The 20,418-nt window shown below is 50.1% G+C and overlaps 1 protein-coding gene, 1 long non-coding RNA gene and 3 gene segments (V, D, J or C); 1 reads left to right on the top strand and 4 right to left on the bottom strand.

The window, feature by feature from the left end:
• The window catches only part of LOC127031421 (T cell receptor alpha variable 27-like), a 73,800-nt gene extending 63,766 nt beyond the window's left edge, over window positions 1-10,034 (bottom strand). Inside the window, 2 exon segments of the V gene segment in view lie at window positions 9,003-9,197; window positions 9,673-10,034. Of these exon segments, the coding sequence occupies window positions 9,003-9,197; window positions 9,673-9,730 (253 nt within the window).
• Window positions 1-20,418, bottom strand: part of LOC127031398 (uncharacterized) — a 414,252-nt gene that overhangs the window by 133,541 nt on the left and 260,293 nt on the right. The window lies entirely within an intron of this gene.
• LOC127031428 (uncharacterized) overlaps window positions 1-20,418 on the top strand; it is a 298,017-nt gene that overhangs the window by 108,754 nt on the left and 168,845 nt on the right. The window lies entirely within an intron of this gene.
• LOC127031404 (T cell receptor alpha variable 38-1-like) overlaps window positions 1-20,418 on the bottom strand; it is a 255,799-nt gene that overhangs the window by 187,864 nt on the left and 47,517 nt on the right.
• Window positions 6,966-20,418, bottom strand: part of LOC127031408 (T cell receptor alpha variable 27-like) — a 125,980-nt gene continuing 112,527 nt past the window's right edge. Inside the window, exon 4 of the V gene segment in view lies at window positions 6,966-7,019.

The following is a 20,418-nucleotide window of genomic DNA, read 5'->3' as shown; positions in this document are numbered from 1 at the left end:
ATGAAATGATTATCTACCTCCCAAGCTGAAATATTGCAGACACCTCTTCATTCAGACGCTGTGCAGACACGCTACTCACCCAGAATCGAAAGTAGTGTAAGAACAGTGATCCAGGGGAGGAACATATCTGAGGGATGAAGTGGGATGAAAACTTCTCCCTAAAGCCCAAAAATGAAGCTTCTTTCTCGATTTCCCGAGCTGTGAGGAGGAGATGGAAGGGGCGGGGGAGGTTTTACTCAGGGAGGAGATGCCTTAAATACATAGGCAGCTGGCGCTGGTCTCCTCTGCTGAGTGACTGTGGTACTAACCACGCAGGCAGTCCGGTACTGCCCCGCACTCGGCTCTCTGGCTGCTGCACAGAGCTGGAGGGGAAGGGAGAGGAGAAATTGCGGGGGATCCGAGATCACGTTAAACATTGGGGCTCTGAACTGCCAGCCCCAGAAGCGCTGCCTGGGAGGCGAGTCCGTGGTCAAACACCGGCCCCTTGTGGGGAACGTTTTGCTAAGCAGCTCAGAGTGTTATCTTTACTCCAGTCGGACTATCCCGTTTAATAGCTGCACAATCTGTCTGATGCTCTGGGGAAAGATTCAGGGTCAATCCCCCAGCTGCAGTAAATCAGTGTAAATCCGCTGGAATCACTCGAGCTACACCAACCCGGATCCGCTGTGTATCTAGCTAAGAATGTTCAGAATAATTGGAAGAAAAGATTATAGTCTGAAAGCGCAGGAAGGATTCACAGTCACACAGGACAAAGGCATGGCTGCACTATCCTTGTCTTTCCGAGGCCAGTTTTTCCACGTTCTTTATGTGGCTAAATCCCATACACTTTCCTTCTCTATCATCTAGCCCCATTTAGAACTGCTCAAAGCCATGTGTCCAATGGCAGATGCTTTGGCTTCATTCTGCATACGTGTCCCGGCTATTTCCATCTTCTTTCCTGGATAAATTTGGCAAAAAGGAGTTGTTCAGCTACCTGATAATTCTCACCATTTGTTATAAATCCACACGTTTTAATAACTAATGGTTTCCTGGGTTAATCCTTTTGAAAGCCTGTAGATGGCTGTTTGTAACTGTGTGGATTTTCAATTTTCATGTTACTAGGTTAAGGTGGAAATCACATTTGAGTTGAAGGTTGCTAGTTTGATCTATAAGTGGGATATTTTCGAGTAACAAATCTTACTAGGGATGGCAAATATTTCATGAAAATTCATTATCAAGTTAGGCAATGACCCTTTGGAACTCATTGCCACCAGATACTCGAGTGAGGCCAAAAGTTTACCACGATAAATAAAACTTGGGACTCTCTTATAGATTTAAAAAACCCTTTCAGAATTTCATTTAAAATTGACTTTAAAATTTGGAAGGTTAAGGAGACCCTTCTACTTCAAGACATAAATCTATGACTTATTGTCAATGGTTGGGATGAAAGCACCCGTAAGGGAAGTTCTCATAACTACCCACTTTCACCTTCCTCTGAAGCAGCTGGTAGTTAAGCTGCCGTCAGAGCAAATACTGCGCTAGATGGCTGTGTACAGTAAACCACAACGTAATGCCAATGTTCCCATTTTTCCTGACTTTGCTTCCATTTCTGGATGTTTCATTTCCGAAACCAGCAAAACCGTCACACAATAGACGCCAAGGAAGTTAGCGGAGTGAGGAATTGTGGAAAAATTAAATTTCAGGATTTGTATTTTGTGTGTTCTGTTAGGAATAAGTAATATTTGAATGTCGCTAGAGACCCGCAATGTCCTATTTTAATGGCTCAGTGTGATGCAGTAGGGACTGTCTGTGTGGGGAGTGGGAGAGCAGGGGAGGACTTTAGGGGATGGACGATGCCAGGGCCTGTAACCTGAGCTAGGTAAGGGAGGGGAAAGGTCAACACCTTTGCCCGGGAAGGGAACAAAGGAAGGGGGTGGCAGGAGGGAAGCAGTTTGAGTTTGGGCTTGGGGCTGGATGGGCGGAATTCAGGGTATCCTAGCTAGGATCCAAGCACCCTGAAAGCCCAGAAGGACTCGGTGGAGGGGTCCTGACTGTGCCTGCAAGCTGTGCTGTAACCTGCGTTCCTGTTGTCCAATAAACCTTCTGTTTTACTGGCTGGCTGAGAGTCATTGTGGGTCCCAGGAAGAGGGGTGCAGGGCCGGACTCCCCACACTCCGTGACACTCAGATCCTCAGCTGATAGGAACCAGTGCAGCTCAGCTGACTCCTGTGCAACTCCTCACTGACTTTAAACATTTTGAGGAACTGGGTCATTTGCTTCCTCTGAGCTCCACCCAATCCCAGCAGTCTGGGATCTGGCCCGTTGTCTCCTGTGTAGCTCTGCACATTTACACCCTGGGGATGGGATTCACTGACTCCACCGGCGCTGTGCAAAGTCTGTTCCTCTGGGGCTCTAACACACACATCATTAGTGCCGCCTCCTCTTCCCCCGACGGGTTTCTGTGCAGCGACTCTGCTGGGCGCAATCACTGTGTCGCTCATGGCGCAGTAATAGACGGCGGAGTCTCGCTGTTCACTGGAGTTTTTCTTCAGGTGGAAGGTCTTCTCCTGTTTGTCGGGTGTGGCGGAGAACCCTCGTCGGCTCCTTCTCTCCTCCTCATCCCATGCTTCACGTTGTGTCAGCAAGAGGTGAGGGGCTTCGTTTGGGTACTGCTCGTACCACCAGAGCCTTGGAGACTGGGTAGGGTCATAGATGCATTTCAGCAGCACTGGTTCCCCTTGGGACACAGTCACTCAGGCATCAGGTTGGGTCACTGGTTCTCCATTAGCTCTTTCTGGGGAAAAAAAAGTAACATGGATAAAGACTCCAACCAAGGATATTTATCTACCTTCCAAACTTCCAATAACGGAGGGGACGGGCTAAGCTTTATACACTGGTGCTTTAATAAGAACAAATTGGATCAAGCTCAGCATCTCCTGGGACTTGTTGTTACTCCATTGCCTTCCACGAAATTGTGACAATTCACAGCAGCTAAGGATCTGGCCCAATAGACCTGAGATTTTACTCACGGAGAGTGGAAAATATTGCAACAACTGAGACCCAGATGAGGAACATCTTCGGGGGATCAGGTGAGCTAGAACCTTGCTGCCAAGCTGCAGAGAGAAGCTTCTGCCTTGCCTTCCCCAGTCTTGAGGAGAAGTGGGGAAAGATGTCTTCAGAATATAGATCCACCCGCTTTCTTTGCGGTGCATCTCTCCTTTGCTGAATGCCTATGGTGCTAACCACACAGCAGGCCGCTACTGCCAGTGAACTAGGCTCCCTGGCTTCTGCGGGATGTCTGAGAGCTGGGGTGGGGTGGGAATTGCGGGGAATCCGAGACCACGTAAAGCAGCAGGCTGTGAAATGACAGCTCTGCACTTGGGTGAGGGGCTGGTAAAACAGGGTTCTCTTGTGGTACATCTGTGGGGGAACTTTCTCAGCCGCTAACACGGTTTCTTTTAAAACACCCCAGCCATACTAGCTGGCTGTAAAACCTGCCTGGTGCGATGCTGAGCCGGGTTAGGCAGCTGTTGTGCTGAGACCACAGCCTGTTGTTACCCAGTGTCCTTTCATTGTTTCCTTTGTGTTCCTCCCTCTGTTTCTCTGCATCCACATGTTGTCTCCACTTCCACTTGCATTGTAAGTGAATTCAGGGAAGACACGGCCTGTTTTTGTTCTGTATTTGCCTGGCACAGCAGGGGCTCCTACTTGTTATCATAATCACAAGTGAACCCGGGTCCCTTCCAGAATTGCCACGTTTATGGGCTAAATCCTCAGCTAGTGTGGATAGTTGCAGACCCCTTGACTCTACCATGCACATTTAAACCAGCTGTTCCCATTCCCTAATTTCATTTAAAATTGGGGCAGGGGGGTTGTGAGGTTAAACCTCAATTTACAAACCATTAATGCAGACAGAGGGGAGAAATAATCAAAAATAGGCACCACAAGGATTGGTATTTAATGTGCCATATCCCCAAATGGCCTGAAGAGCCATAGCTGAGATAACCGCACAGATTTCCACCCACTGAGGTTTCACACTGTTACATATAATAGAGGTCTATGAATCATGAATGGTGTGAAGAAAGTGAGTAAAGAATTGTTGTTAAGCCCTTCACATAACTCAGAAACGCTGAAGGGACCACATCTAAACCAAAGTCTAATAGAGTCTGCCCAAGTTGGGAGCGGGGTTCCACTGGGTATTGGACTTCTCAGCTTGGAAAAGAGAGGACTAAGGGGCAGATATGAGAGAGGTCTATAAAATCATAACTGGTGTGTAGAAAGTAAATAAGGAAGTGTCATTTACTCCTTCTCATAACGCAAGAATGAGGGGTCACCTAATGAATTTAATGGGCAGCAGGTTAGAAAACAAACAAAAGGAAGTATTTATTCACACAGTGCAGAGTCAACCTTGCAACTGATTGTCCAGGGAAGTTGTGAAAGCCAAAGGTATAACTAAGTTGAAAAAAAGAACTAAATAAGTTCATGGAAGATGGGTCAATCAATGGTTATTAACCAGGATGGTCAGGGATGCACTCCTATGTTCCCTGGGGAATCCAGACCCCGTCCCCTGGGGTCTCACCAGAATAAAAAAAAAAATCAGATTCTTAAACAAGAAAAGCTTTTAATTAAAGAAAGAAAAACAGTAAAAATTATCTTTGTAAATTTAAGATGGAATATGTTACAGGGTCTTTCAGCTATAGACACTGGAAATACCCTCCCAGCCTAGGTAAACAAGTACAAATTAAAATCCTTTCAGCAAAATACAAATTTGAACTCCTTCCAGTCAAATACACATTTGCAAATAAAGAAAACAAACATAAACCTAACTCGCCTTATCTACTTAGTACTTACTATTCCGAGCACATAAGAGCCTGTATCAGAAAGATTGGAGAGAAACCTGGTTGCACCTCTGGTCGCTCTCAGAACCCAGAGAGAACAACAACCAAAAACTAACAGCACACACAAAACCTTCCCTCCCTCAAGATTTGAAAGTATCCTGTCCCCTGATTGGTCCTCTGGTCAGGTGACAGCCAGGCTCACTGAACTTGTTAACCCTTTACAGGCAAAAGAGACATGAAGTACTCCTGTTCTATTAACCCTTAACTATCTGTTTATGATAGGTATACTGATCATAAATAGGAGATATTCCTATCGCTAGGAAAATAGGGTATTTTGGGGGGGTAAATGCATTGATGAGAAATGGGGCTACACTGATTGGATACAGCGTACATTGATGGGAAATAGGAGTATATTTGTGGGAAACATGAGGATGCTGATGGTAATACGATCTATTTTTGAGAAATATGGTAAATTGATGGGCAATGGGTTATATTGATGGGAAATAGTGTTGTGGTGATGGGGAAATTTTATTCTGGTGATGAAATAGGATGTATTGAAGGGAAATGCGGGTAGATTTGCGGGTATGGAGTGTACAATATATCTTAGTGTGGTAATCCTGTTGCATAGTCACCTTTAGTATTTTCACACCCCTTCACTGGTTTAACTAAATCACTTTACACCTATGGTATGAAACTAATGAAACTTCCTGGTGTTGATACAGTCTGAGTGTACTGTACCCGTCAGGATAGGGCAGACTTCCACCTGAAAGACTGAAGATTTGACACCTTGACACAGCAATGGATTGACTGTGGGGGGAGGAGTCAGTGTATCTATACATGGATTTTGTAAGTGTCCTTGTGCTGTTCTTAAAGACCTGAGTCATTTCACCTCTCTCTCTGGGCGGGATCCTCCTCTGCCCTTCTCTGGGCACCCCCACTGCTCAGCCCCAGAATGGGATATTAATCGAGTGGGGCCGTCCCTGGCTGTCACACTGTGTCTCTCAGAGCACAGTAATACACTTTTGCATCTGGCAGCCTCGCCCTGCTCAGGGACAGGCTGCTGGATTTTCTATCCCCAGAGACGTGCAAGGCGCCCTCTCGGTCGGGACTATGAACAGTTTCCATGTATCCGCGCCCTCTATACTGGGGCCCTCGGATCGGGAACTACCAGGACCAGAAAATCCGTTCGTCTGTAACAAAGGGGTAAGTGCAAGCCAGGTTCAGGTTTCCTGCCTCAGACGTTTCTGTGGTGAAGGGCTGCTTGGTACCAGTTCTGCCAAGGGCACCTAGGAAAGGAGACACGGCGGAGAATGCATTTCATGGAGGCCTTAGTGTCAACACCCAGTCCCTTCTCGTCCTTTATGTAGATTTCATTAACCTCACAAAGATCCCTACTAAGCAGTTTAACAGAGAAAAGAATAATTTCAGAGAGCTCAATCCATAGCCACTGGTCCTGCTTCCAGGTTCATGCTGTGTCATGAGAACATTGGAGTTTCTATCACAGAATCGTGGGACTGGAAGGGAACCCGAGAGGTGGTGGAGGCCAGTGCCCTGCACTCAATGGCAGGACTAAGTGTGATCTCCAGACCATCCATGACAGCTGTTAGTCTAACCTGCTCTTTAAAACCTTCAGTGATGGAGATTCCGCAATCTCTCTGTCCATTTACCTGTCTATGTGTATGTCTACATTGGGTGCGGAAGGTGTAATTTCCACGTAGAGCAAACATACCCTGTCTCGCTTTGATTTGAGCTTGCTAGCTAACGACCTTATCTTTAGGGTTTTTTACAACACTCGCCCATCCCCAGCGTGTCTGAGCATCACATTCCACTAGCAGCAAACCTAAATCTCTCCCTCTGGTCCAGCACAACTCAACGGAGCAAAGTAAGAGGCAAACCACCAGGGTCTGTTCCCGCCATCCCTTCTTCCAGATTCCTGGAGGGTTCAAATACGGCTACTCACATAATGTCAGCAACAAAGTCACTCCCCTCAAGAGAGACATTTTCTGGGGAAGAGACTGTGACCCCGCTTTCAAGGCCATTAGAACCTGCTCAGTGAGAATTGACAGAGGCGGCCTGAGAGGCCCTGCATTTCCTGTCGCTGTGTCTCTCATGGCGCAGAAATACAGCCCTGAGTCCTCCACCGCCAACTTGGTGATGCGCAGCGGGGCAGACCGGCGGGAGGGGTCAATGGACAGTTCAAACCTCTCCGACATCTTCGCGGACTTGTAGCCAGAGATCACAGCTCGAGGAGCAGCTCTGGGGCTCTGATAGTACCAAATAACTCTGTCATAGGCAGCGACACTGTGGTTACAGGGGAGGTCAGCCCTGCCCCCTGCCAGGAAAGACAGCGCAGCAGGCTGAGAAACCTTCGTGTCCACTGCTCCGCCTGGGAGAAAAAAATAATAATAACAGAGCATGAAAATCCCCCAGACATAGACAGGGAAACTATCAACAGCAGCGTGAAGTGTCATCTAGAAGGACACCCGGACACAGGTGAAAATTAATAAATATGGGAAGTAGGGGGAGGGATAATGCCCAGAAATGCCACCTGGGAATCTGACTCATTCGAAACAAGGATCAGCACAAGCGTGGAGACCCGGGTTTTAAGCATCTTCTCTGTGGAGATTCGGTGTCTCTGCGCTTCTGCACCGAGCGGCTCCGTTTTCTCTCCACTCAGGCACCTCCACCCCCAGCCGTGTCAGGAGAAACGAATTAGGCCCTTTCCCCGCAGAGGGAAGCCGAGCTCTGGCTTATGAGGGCTGAAGGAATCCGGGAACGCTGCTTCTGCTCCGAATTAAATTGTGACTCCTGGCGTCAGGCATCAAATCTCTCTGTGCTTGGTTGGTAGCTGCCTTTCCGCTGCTCGGCTAAAAGTCTGGCAGGGCCCTGGAGGGGGCGGGGGCGGGGGCGCGGCGTGGGGAGGAGATGGAGCGAGAACTAGATGTCTAGAAACACCAGAAAGTGGTCTCGATTCTGGAGCGTTCCTGTCGGTGCCGCAGCGCCCTCTGTCGGGCTCTTGTGTGAACTGCACAGGGATACGGGGGAGCAGGAGTTCTGGCTTCCACAGAGGAGTCGCGGTTTGTAAACCAGAGGTGGGCAAACAACGACCCGCTAGCCCGTCCTGTCTGGCCCTTGAGCTCCCATCAGGGGAGGCTCCCCCCTTCCCTTCCCCGCAGCCATGTGGGAAGGGGGGGAGAGGGGTGGTTATAGGGTGGAGGGTCCCAGGGGACAGTCTTGGCACAGGGAGCAGTTGGATGGGCGGAGGTTCTGGGGGACGGGGGGGTTGGATAAACGTGGGAGTCGGGGGACCTGTCAGAGGGAGGGGGTGTGGATAGGGGTCAGATCAGTCAGGGGACTGGGAGCAGGGGGGGTTGAATGGGGGAGGTCCCTGGAGGAGGCTGTTAGGGGACAAGGAGCAAGGGGGGTTGAGTGGGTCAGGGGTTCTGAGGGGGTCAGTCAGGAGGTCGGAAGTGGTAAGAGTCAGAGGCCAGGCTGTTTGGCGAGGCACAGCCTTCCCTACCAGGCCCTCCATACAATTTTGCAACCCCAATGTGGCCCTTGGGCCAAAAAGTTTGCCCACCCCTGTTCTAAAGGGAAGGAGGGGGGTAGTTTAGTTTTGTTTATTTTTGTTGCTATTGAAAGGTGGGTGATCCTACAGCTTAGAAGCCAAAGATATTTTGCATTTCGCTCCGTTAAGGGAAGATGGTTTCCCACTGGTTATGTTTAGTAATGAACTTTCCTTGAGAAAGTATCAGTAGGAAGAAAAGGAAATAAAATGAATTTATGTCTCGGATTTCTTGTAATCTAGTCACCACAATGAACACATGTGGAGTGACTCCGGATTTATGCTGATCTTCACACAGCTGTCCCATGATCTGAAGACCTGGCTTCTAGTCCCCTGGTCCTGGCGATGTGGCCCTGTTGACTCCACTAGAGCTGTTTTCATTTATAACGGCTGAGGATCTGTCCCCTTGGCTGCCATGGAATTATGCTGCTTTAAACCATCTGGGGAACTGCCCCTGCATCTCCTCTCCTAAGCTGCCTGACAGAGGGTGAGAGTTTTTGCCCTGAGCCCAGCTCTGCTGTGTCACTGTGCTCTCACCGCACAGAGGTAGCTGCCTGAGTCCCCCAGCTGGGAGTCGGTGATGTGCAGGGAGCTGCGTTTCCCACTTTCCAGGCGCTCACCTATGAACCGCCCCACAGTGGCATTCTCATTAGAGCTCGCAGTCAGCAGATGAGTCGGCCCTTGCCCAGGCAGCTGCTGGTACCACTGGAAGGCTTGGAAAGCGCTGGTGAAGGAGCATGACATGGTGGAGACCTTCCCTTCCCCAGTATCCAGCGACTCAGGGCTCTGAACCACTTGGGCTTCGCAGCAGGAAACTGGAGGGAAATAAAATAATAGCAGGTGAAATAATGATTATGAGTGTGTTACATTGTCTATCTATGGATCTATCTACCTGGCCTTCCCTCTGCAGCCTCCATCCATCACTATTGTCCTATCCCCAGTATCTATTTCTACATGGTTATGTATATATATATATCGATACAGATCTTTCCATCTACATCTCTATATTTCTCTCTGTTCTCTTCCCGAATCTTTAAAGGCAGGACAAGAAATGCTAACAAATAACTCCAAAGCAATATTACTGTCCAAATAGATCAGATGCTGAAATATGGCCCATTGGCAGACCCCTCCCTCCTGACGTGTGCAGTAGCTGGTTAGATAGATAGATAGAGAGATAGGTAGAAATCTGCTGGCAGAGGAAAGAAGAGATAAGAGATCTTGCCCTTCACTGACTTCCAAGATTCTGCATCTTTTTACCCTTTAGAATGAGAAAACATTTGTTTCACTCACAGAGAAACGCAAAGGTGAGGAGAAGGCTCCACAGAGCAGCTCCTCTCCCCGAGCCCATGGCGAGCTCCGTTTCTTCTCTCCCTGGCAGAGGAATATTCCGAGGCAGAGTCAATCCGAGAAAGGTCTGCAGGGAGGAGACCGGCGGAAACGAGAATTCTCCCTCCCCTCAGGTTACCCCCTTCTCAGGGGAAGGATTCTCCGCCTACAGAGGCTGCTGTTTCATTGTCTGCCCCGGGGCGGAACAGCAGCTCGGTGACCTGGGCTGGGCTGGGTTCATTGAGGACAGCCGAGCCCAGATCTCAAACTGGCGGAATTATCCCGGGTTCGCAGGTGAGGATTGTGAGCATTCTAGCGCCATCTGCTGTCCTGGTAGAGAAAGGCGGGGGGAGAAATTCTTTAATACAGGGGAATTCCAGCTTTTATCATGGAAATGATACCGAACCATGCACAGCTTCACCATCCGTTTACTCCAATGGATCTTCGCCGATTTAAACCAGCTGGGGACATAGCCCCATTAACTCTAATAGACCACTGCCAATTTAGGAAAGCTGAGACCTAACCTCTTGAAAACACAGAAAATTGGTAAGTAAGAGCCACTGGGAAGCAAGTCTATGCGGAAAAAGAGAGCAGGAGAGTTTGCAGATTTTTTTAGAGAGATATTAATAGAGTAAACTATCCCAAAGTATAGGAAAGTTAGGAACTGTGTAAGAGGCCACCTTGGTTTAACCAGGAGGTCGTCAATCACCTGAAACTCAAAAAATAAAATGTCAGGCAAAAAGTAGAAACTAGATTAAATTACAAAGGATGAATATTGAAAAATCAAGAGCATGTAGGGACTAAATTAGAAAGGCCAAAGCACAAAATGAGATTAAACTAGTTAGGATCATAAAGGATATCAAGGCAGTATTTGGCAATTACATAAGGAGAGAGAGGAAGACCAAGGACAGGATATACCAATTACTCAGTAGGGATGGAAAGACTATAACAGAAAATGCAGCAATGGCTGAATTGTTTGATGACTTTTTTTCTTTCAGTTTCCAACAAAAAAAATTTAAGTGATCAGGCAACTAACATAGTGAACATCAATGTAAAAGGGGTAGTATCTGAGGCTAAAATAGGAAAAGAACAAATTAAGAATTACTTAGACAAGTTTAGTGTCTTCAAGACAGCAGGGCCTAATGAAATACAACCTAGAATACTTAAGGAATTGGCTGAAGCCATTAGCAATTTATCTCTGATAACTTATGGAGGAGAGGAGGAGATAGCTCAGTGGTTTGAGCATTGGTCTCCTAAACCCACGGTCATGAGCTCAGTCCTTGAGGGGGCTACTTAGGGATCTGGGGCAAGAATCTGTCTGGGTATCACTCCTGCTTTGAGCAGGGGGTTAAACTAGATACCTCCTGAGATCCCTTCCAACCCTGATATTCTATGAGGATTGGACAGCTACCAGAGGACTGGAGAAGGGCAAATATAGTACCTAGCTATAAAAAGGGCAATATGGAAAACCTGAGGAATTATAAACCAGTAAGCTTAATTTCAATATCATGGTTCACCGTTCCTGGCCAATGGGAGCCATGGGAAGCTGCACGGTCCAGGCCACCGCTTCCCACAGCTCCCATTTGCTGTGAACAGCATACCGTGGCCACTGGGAGCTGTGAGTGGCCATACCTGTGCATGCTCAGGTAAACAAAGCATCTTGTAGCATGCCAGGGGCTTACCCTGAACAAGCCGTAGACCAAGTTCAAGAACCAATGACCTAGACAAACCTACTGCAAGGCAGGTGCACAACTGGCTGGAAAACTGTACTCAGGGAATAGTTATCAAATATGGTTCACAGTCGAGTTATTAAGGCATATGACAAAGGCATCTGTTCTGGGTCTCATTCTATTCAGTATCTTCATAAATGGTTTGGATAATGGCACAGAGAGTGCCTTTATAAAGTTTGCAAAGGATACCGAGCTGTGAGGGGTAGTCAGCACTTTGGAGGACAGAATTAGAGTTCAGATCTTGACGAACTGGAGAAGTGTTCTGAATTAAATAGGATGAAATTCAATATGGGTAAATGCCAAGTACTCCATTTGGAATCAATTGCACAAATACAAAATGTGTCCCAGGTGTCTTAATTGACCTGGAGCGGCTGCCATTTACTTATCCTGGTACCAGGGATTTGTTTAACCTGGGGCTAAAATATCTATCTCCCACTAATTTTCTATAGCCATCTGGCCTTGCCCCATCACAGTTAACATTAGGAAAAGACTCCTGTCAGGTTGTTAACCACTGGAATAAGTTAGCAAGCGAAGTTGTGGAATCTCCATCATTGGTGGTTTCTAAGACCAGGTTAGACAAACACCTGTCAGGGATGGTCTAGATCAGGGGTTCTCAAACTTTGTCTGTGGCTTGTTCAGGGTAACCCCCTGGTGGGCTGCAAGGCACTTTGTTTTCCTGAGCATCCACAGGTACGGCCACTCGCAGCTCCCAGTGGATGCCGTTTGCTGAGAGCTGCTTTTCAAATCCTCCATTCGCTCACCCATGAACCACCCATCAGTGACTGTTTCCCTAGCATTGAGAGTCATCAGGTGGCCAGCCCACTCCAGGGGAGCTGCTGGTACCACTGGAAGGTTTGGTAAGTACCGGTGTAAGTCTAGGTCACAGTGAAGACATCTCCTTCCCACATAACCCATGACTTGGGTCCCTAAACCAACATGGACTCACAGCCGGAGACTGCAGGGAAATAAAATGACAGCATTAGAGAGATGTATATCAGAGTATTACAGCACCTGTTTAACCTCATGTCTGTCTGTCTGCCAGAGGATGGGAATGGGCGACAGGAGATGGATCAGTTGGTGATTATCTGTTTGGTTCATTCACTCTGGGGCACCTGGCATTGGCTGCTCTTGAAAGATACGATACTGGGCTGGATGGACCTTTGGTCTTACCTAGTATGGTCGTTCTTAAGTCTCTCTCCCAGTCTTTCTATGTATCGTTCTTTCTTCTGTTGCCTCTCTCTAATTTCTTAATTATCCTATCTATCAATGCCATCTGTCCTTCTCTCTGCATCATCTATCCATACATCAATCTGTTGTAAAATGCACAGTTTCCATCTCTCTCCCTCCCTATCTCTCTCTCTCTTTCTCTTGATGCTCTTCTGAAGTCTTGAAAAAGGGAGGTAAGAAATGCCAACGAATGTTCCAAATCACTACAAACACTGAAATAGAACAGTGATGCCTCCAGTTGGCATCCCCCTCTCTCTTTATGTGTGCAGTAACTCTTTACCTTCCTAAACCCTGAATCAAATGCTGCTTCAGCCATTTCTGATTCAACATCCCAGAAGTGAAGCAGCTGAGTTGGAAGAGGCCAGAGTATTCCGAGCACAGACTTACATTAGAAGTGAAGAAAGACCCAAGGACATTTTCAGTCTCATGGCTCTGAGTTGAGTGGCGTTAATTTATTGACACCTGAGACATTCAAGGCACTGGGATACACTGGCTCCCAGTCTCGTCTCTGCCTGAGTGTTTTTGCATCAGATTCATCACATGACACATACCCCAGGCTGAGGTTCCATATCTGCCTCTGCTTGCTAGGCACCAAGATAAACTGCCTTCTTGCCGCTCTGCAACCCTGGCCAGAGGGACTCCTCCAACAGCCTCATCCAAGAGAGCGGGAGTAAATTTGATGTGTGTAAGTTTGACTCTATGAGTGAATTTTGTGCGAGTCAGTGGTATGTGGTTGTCTCCAGAATATACTGGATTATATGTCTAATTTACAGGTCAAACGTCCAGGATGACACGAGGATTTATGCTGATATTTGACATCAGTCTAGCAGAACAGTGGTGGAGAACTTCATAACAATTTCATACAAATTTTCTGTAGATGTGAACGCTAGATGAAATGGCCATTAGGTGGTAGCACTTCATTATGAACCTGCTATTTTCTTCCAGACAAGGACAGGTGTGACGAAGTGGGAATGTTCTTGATGTGTTATGTGGGTGCTGAGTGGGGAGTATTAACCTGGGAAGGTTGCAGGGGAGTTTGGGACGGCCTGCATTGGGGAAGGGAGCATACTTGAGCATGGAACCTGAGAAACCAGGTGGAGGGTTGGAGGCCAGGTAACATCTCTTCCAGGGAAACTGGTAAAAGGACAAAGGCTGGAGGAGGGGCCAAGGGGAGGCTGAGTGAGAGGCTGGAGGGAGTTTCAATTGGGAGGTGGCTGGGAAATGGAGAGAGGTACCCCAACGGGGCTTGGGCCTCCCAACGGGGCTGTGGCCTCCCCGGGGGCCCCAGATGGACCTAACTAAAGGGGGTCCTGTTGTCTGTATCGGCAAGGTCTGTTCTGGACTGTGTTCCTGTCGTCTAAATAATCCTTCTGCTTTACTGGCTGGCTGAGAGTCCTGGTGAATCGCAGGAAGCCGGGGGTGCAGGGCCTTGACTCCCCCCACACTCCGTGACATCTGGTGGCAGAGGTGGGATCTATTGCACCCCGGGGACGGTGCTTCCTCCAGTAAGTGACTGAGGAGCAGTAAAACGAAGGGGGATTGATGGGTCCCAGGCGTGCTGAAGATTCAGAGAGAGATGATTTCAGGGGGCAATTAACCCCTGGGAGTGTGTGACCAGAGAGAATGATTTTTGCAGTACCAGGGTCCCCTGGGGGATTGCAGCAAGCAGTCCCAGGGCGGAGGAGTCTACAACTCAACCCTGGCAGAGAGGTGGTGAACTTGAGAAAGGCTGGCACACTAGGGGTCTCCCTGGAAACTGTGGGAAGGGGTGAGCACCTAGGCCTGTGAGTGGCCAGCAGGAAGATGTATGCCAAGAGCCTTAAGTGTGACCTGGTGGAGCTGTGCAAGCAGAGGGAGCTGTGCAGTGGGAGGCTCATCAAAGACCAGCTGATTGCTCAGCTGGAGGAGGGAGACCGCTTGAATGAACTGATCCCTGTCTCTGAGGGAAGCAGCCTGGCAGATGCAGCACAGGTACCAGTGTCTGTCCCAGCTGGGAGTGGTCAGCCAGCTGCAGAGGGCTTCCTGAGACCCCTTCTTCCTATGCCTAGAGCAAGAGTGGGGAGGAGCCCAGCAAATATTGAGGGCACCGTGACACCCCTGGCCAGCAGGGGATCCTCCCAGTGATGCTCACCAGCCACAAGGGGATCCTCCCGGCGACGCTCGGCATCCATGGAGCGGAAGCAGCTGAAATGGGAGAGGGAGCTAAAAATGAAAGAGATGGAGGATCGTGAAAAACAGATGGAGCATGAGCTGGAGGAGAAAGAGAGACAGAGGCAGAGTGAACTGGAGGAGAAAGAGAGACAGAGGCAGCATGAGCTGGAGCTGGCCAGGCTGAGGATCAGCGAGCTCCCAGCTGTGGTGAGTGAGGGGGGGACCCAGGACTGCAAAGAGCTTTGATAAAGGCATCCTGGCCCAGCGTAAGGAGAGGGAGGACATGAATGACCTCCTGGCCTGCGAGCTGCACCAGGTTAATCCTGTGGACAGGCTCCAGGTTCTTATCCCCCTACTGGACCCTAAGGCCATGGCATTGTACCACCAACTGGAAGGGATGGAGGAAGGGGACTATGAACTATTCAAACAGGCCCTGCTCTGTGAGTTTGGGCTGACTCCTGAGATGTACCTGGAAAGGTTCTGGAGTCAGTATAAAACCCAGGAGGTCTCATATCTGCAACTAGCCGTCTGCATGAAGGGGTACGCCAGCAAGTGGGCAGATGGGGCCCAGACGAAGGAGGACCTGCTTAAACTGATCGTACTAGAGCAACTGTATGAGCAGTGCCCATCAGACCTGAGGCTGTGGTTGAGGGACAAAAGGTCAGAGAACCCATGACATGCCGGTGGCTGGCCAATGAGTTTGTGAAGAGCCAGTCAGGGGGTGGCAGGGAAGAGTCCCAAAGGAACAGACACACCATGATGCAGAAAGAGAGTGATCCCGGAACATCCCATAAAGGAAACATGAAGAACCCTCTCCCAAGGAGAACATCCGGCATCAGGGCCAACCAACCTGTTCAAGGGGACCAATGGGACATGGGCTGCTATTACTACGGCCAAAGAGGCCAAATACGGACCCAGTACCCCAGGCTCAGGGACAGACAGAACAGAACAGACCCACAGAGGGTTAACTGGGTAAAGGCCCAGCTGGACGAGAGGCAGGCTTCCCAGGCAAGGGGGGCTGGCAGCTTATCAACTGCTCAGGAGAGAGGAGGGCTCCAGGCCAACTCCTCTGCAGAGCTGGATGCTCCAGACACCAGGTTCTCCATTTACAGAGTGGGCACAGGGTTGTCCTTGTGGAGCGAGTGCCTTGTTCCCCTGCAGGTGGATGGGAGGAAAGTCTCTGGATACTGGGACACTGGTGCTGAGGTGACACTGACCTGGCCTGAGGTGGTAGCTCCAGATCAGGTGATGCCCTCCACCTATCTGATCCTGAAGGGGCTGGGCAGGACCCCATTCAAAGTGCCCGTGGCAAGGATACTGTCATAACCAGATAGTTAAGGGTTAATACCTCTTTTACCTGTAAAGGGTTAAGAAGTTCACCTAGCCTAGCTGTCACCTGACTAGAGTAACCAATGGAGGAACAAGATGTTTCAAAAGAAAGGAGGGAAGTTTCCTTTGTTTGGAGTCAGTTTCAGTTTCAGCCAAAGTGGAAAAGATCAAGGAATCAGCCTTTTATCAGAGTAGTAAGTTTTAGAAAAGAATAAATAGCTTTATGTTTATTTTCTTTTGTAACTTGTCTTGGCATTAGGGGAATAATCAAATTGGGTATTCTTGTGTGTACTAGGTTTTGCCCAGGGGAACATCCTCTGTGTTTTGAATCTGTTGTCTGTGAGATCAGCTTGTATGCTGTCTCCCAGAAGTTTTTTTTTCTTTTACATTTCTTTTCTTTGATTAAAAGCCTTCTATTTTAAGAACCTGATTGATTTTTCCTTGTTTTTAGATCCAAGGGGATTGGATCTGGACTCACCAGGGATTGGTGGCGGTGGGGGGAAGGGGGAAGGGGGAAAGAGTAATTCTTCCTTGTACTAAGATCCAAGGAGTTTGGATCGGTGTTCACCAGGGAATTGGTGGAGGAATCTCTCAAGGCTACCCGGGGAAAGGAAGGTTTTGGGGGGGAAGACAGAGTTTTCCAAATAACTCAAATATTTGGATGGTGACAGCATATGGATCTAAGCTGGTAATTAAGCTTAGGGCTTCTCATGAAGGTCCCCACATCTATACTCTAAGGTTCAGAGTGGGGGTGAAACCTATGACAGGTACAGTTGAAATAGGGGACAAGGAGGGCCCTAGGGAAGTGAGGGTGCACCACCATTTGCCCACTGAGTTGTTAATGGGGGGGGACATGGAGAACTGGCCAAGCAACCCCAGGGTGCCCTGGTAGTGACCCGTAGCCCAAGCCTGCAAGGGACACTGCGCCTTGACCTTGGGGAGGGTACCTTGTCCAAGGTGCAGGACCCTAATCCGGTGGGGAGGGAACCCCAGGGACACAGCTCAAGGAGTCTGTGGCTTCAGACTTAGCCGGCGAGAGAGAGTAGGTCTCCATCCCTGTCCCAGCTGCTGAGTTCCAGGCCAAGCTGCAGAAAGATCCCTCCTTGCGAAAGCTAAAGGACCTGGCTGATCTCAATGTGGTACAGAACATGGGGGGAGGTTGCCGGAAAAGGTTCCTGTGGGAGAAGGGGTTCCTATACTGAGAATGGGCTTCCCCAGGGGAAATAAAGTCATGGGGAATCAGGTAGCAGCTGGTGGTACCCCAGAAGTATCGCTGCCAGCAGCTGTGCCGGGCCCATGACGTCCCCCTCTCAGGGCACCAGGGAACCTGGCGTACCCAGCAGAGGCTGCTACGGAACTTTTACTGGCCTGGGGTCTTTACTAATGTCTGACAGTACTGACCCCTGCCGGAGGGTGAGGAAGGCCTTGGAGAAGGGGAAAACAGCCTTAGGATCCTTTCATAGCACAGAGGATCCTTTCCAGAGGATGGCCAAGGTAAAAAGGGGGCTCTTAACCAAGGAAGTCTGAATCGCAGCCCTCCAGACTGGAACACTGGGAAAAGACCCCAGCCCAGTTTGAACCACAGGAGTATTGGGGTTGAAAAAGGGCACGAGCAGCATAAGCCTTCACACCTGCAGACCATGACTGCCTCAAGCATACCCGACCTAAGGGGGCGGGGGGAAAAACTGGAAGGACCTGGTGTAATTCTCACCCAGGAAGCGGGGGGAATGCTGGGGCATTCAGGGGAACTTAGGTAGGTTCGAACTTCACCGGGTCACTGACTGAAGTGACCCTGCTCAGTTCGGTCTCGAAGGGGGGAGAGATGTGAAGAAGTGGAAAAGTTCTTGATGTGTTATGTGCAGTGATGAGCTGCCAAAATATTAACAGCCGGTTCCCTCCTACTCACCCCATGAGGGGGTCATGCCCACCCAGGGACTTCTGCCCCATCCAACCCCCTTCCCTGTCCCCTGACTGCCCTCTGCCTCCCCATCCAACCTCTGCTCCTTCCTGATTGCCCCCCCGGGACCCTTGCCCCCATTCAATCCCTCTGTTCCCTGCCCTCTGACCGCCACAACACTAATCCACACCTCCCAACTCCCCTGCCATCTATCCAACACCCCCTCCATGCTCCCTGCCCCCTTACTGCACTGCCTGGAGATGGGGGCCGGGCCGGGGCCCGGCTGGGCCACTTGGCCGGGGCTGGGACCAAAGTTGGGGTGCTCGGCCGGGGCCAGAGCCGCGCTGCGCAGCCGGCCAGGCCCAGGGGTCAGGCCAGAGCCACGCCTCCTGGCTGGCCGCGGTCGGGACCTGGCTGGAGCCGCACCACCCGGGGATGGGTTCAGGGGCCAGGACGGAGCCGTGCGGAGCCTGGAGCCTTCCTCGCACCCCCACCTCCCTGCCCCAGCTCACCTGCGGGAAGCCACTGCTTCCTTTTCAGCCCTCTCAGGCCTCCCACGCCAACAGCTGATTCGTGGGAAGCCGGTGAGGGGAGAAGAAGCCTCGGGAGCGTTCAGGGGAGGAGGCCGAGGCGGAGTGAGGTGAGCTGGGGCCGGGGCAAGGGCAGAGAGCTGCTGGGGCTTTGGTTAAATTTAAAAGCCCTTTTCAAACCAGTTGTCCCTCGCAGGACAACCGGTTCTAAAAGGACTTCTAAATTTAACAGCCTGTTCCCGTGAACCAGTGGAAACCGGCTCCAGCTCACCACTGGTTATGTGGATGCTGAGTGGGGAGTATTAACCTGGCAAGGTTGCAGGGGAGTTTGGGATGGCCTGCACTGGGGAAGGGAGCACACCTGAGCATGGAACCTGAGAACCCAGGTGGGGGGTTGGAGGCCAGGTAACATCTCTTCCACGGAAACTGGTAAAAGGACAAAGGCTGGAGGAGGAGCCAAGGGGAGACTGAGTGAGAGGCTGGAGGGAGTTTCAGTTGGGAGCTGGCTGGGAAATGGAGAGAGGCACCCCAATGGGGCTTGGGCCTCCCAATGGGGCTGTGGCCTCCCCAGGAGCCCCAGATGGACCTAACTAAAGGGGGTCCTGTTGTCTGTACCGGCGAGACCTGTCTGGGACAGTGTTCCTGTCATCTAAATAAACCTTCTGCTTTACTGGCTGGCTGAGAATCCTGGTGAATCATAGGAAGCCGGGGGTGCCGGGCCCTGACTCCCCCTGACTCTGTGACAACAGGTTAAACTTTTATTAAATTTCGTGTACAAATAAACACACTGGGTCTTAAAACATTTCTGTTATTTCACTTTTGATTTTGGGTTATGGGAACCCTTCTACTTTCAATCCATTTTATATTTCCCAGTGATTTGAAAACGCAGGCTGTAAGAGTGAAGACTGCCTAAGAGTAGGCAGGTTAAGTAATACCTAAAATTAATGGGGTTTGGGCATTCAGGATGGGATTTCCAAAACAAATAAAGAGAGTTAGGTGCCTGTCACGGAGTCACCGGGCGATGCTCTGGAACTGCTCCCCACCAAGCCAGGCAGGACTTTGGGGAGCCTCCTCTCCCTTGGAGCAGACTTGTTCAGGGCAAGAAGCTCACACGGCTTCACCTCCTGGGTCTCTCCTTGGAGCATTCAGCATCCTCTGCCCCTCCGGGCGCTTCCCACAGCGAGCCCGCCCCAGCGGGGTCCTGGGAAAGCCACCGGGTCCTGCACCCCCACTTTGCAGTCAGACATGACTCTCAGCCAGCCAGTAACACAGAGGTTTATTCGATGACAGGAACAGGGTCTAAAACAGAGCTTGTAGGTACAGAGAACCGGACCCCTCGGCCGGGTCCATTCTGGGGGTCAGTGAGCCTGACCCCCACGTCTGCCCACAGCCAGCTCCAGACTAACAACCCCTCCCAGCCCCTCCTCTCTGCTCAGCCCCTTTCCCAGGCCAGGAGGTCACCTGATCCCTTTGTCTCCAACACCTTCAGCTGGCACCTTTGCAGAGGAGGGGCCCAGGCCATCAGTTGCTAGGAGACAGAGTGCCAGGCATTTAGGTGCACTGGCCCTTTGCTCTGCCAGATACTTAAGAACTGCCATGGGGACACTGAGGCACCAACACAGTACTCAGAGAAAACATTAAGAACTTTCCCAGTTCGTCACATCTCTCCCCTCTTCGAGACCGAACTGAGCGAGGTCACTCCAGCCAGTGACCTGGGGAAGTTCTAACCCATCAAGGTTCCCATGGATGCCCCAGCATCTCTCCCATCTCTTGGTGTGAGTTACACCAGGAAAGTCCAGTCTCACACCCTCCCTTAGGTCGGGTGTGCTTGATGGCACTTGCAGAC

This window comes from Gopherus flavomarginatus, chromosome 11 (genome assembly GCF_025201925.1).
Source record: "Gopherus flavomarginatus isolate rGopFla2 chromosome 11, rGopFla2.mat.asm, whole genome shotgun sequence".
NCBI classification, from domain to species: Eukaryota; Metazoa; Chordata; order Testudines; family Testudinidae; genus Gopherus; species Gopherus flavomarginatus.
This window is presented reverse-complemented; position numbering and strand designations above follow the sequence as displayed.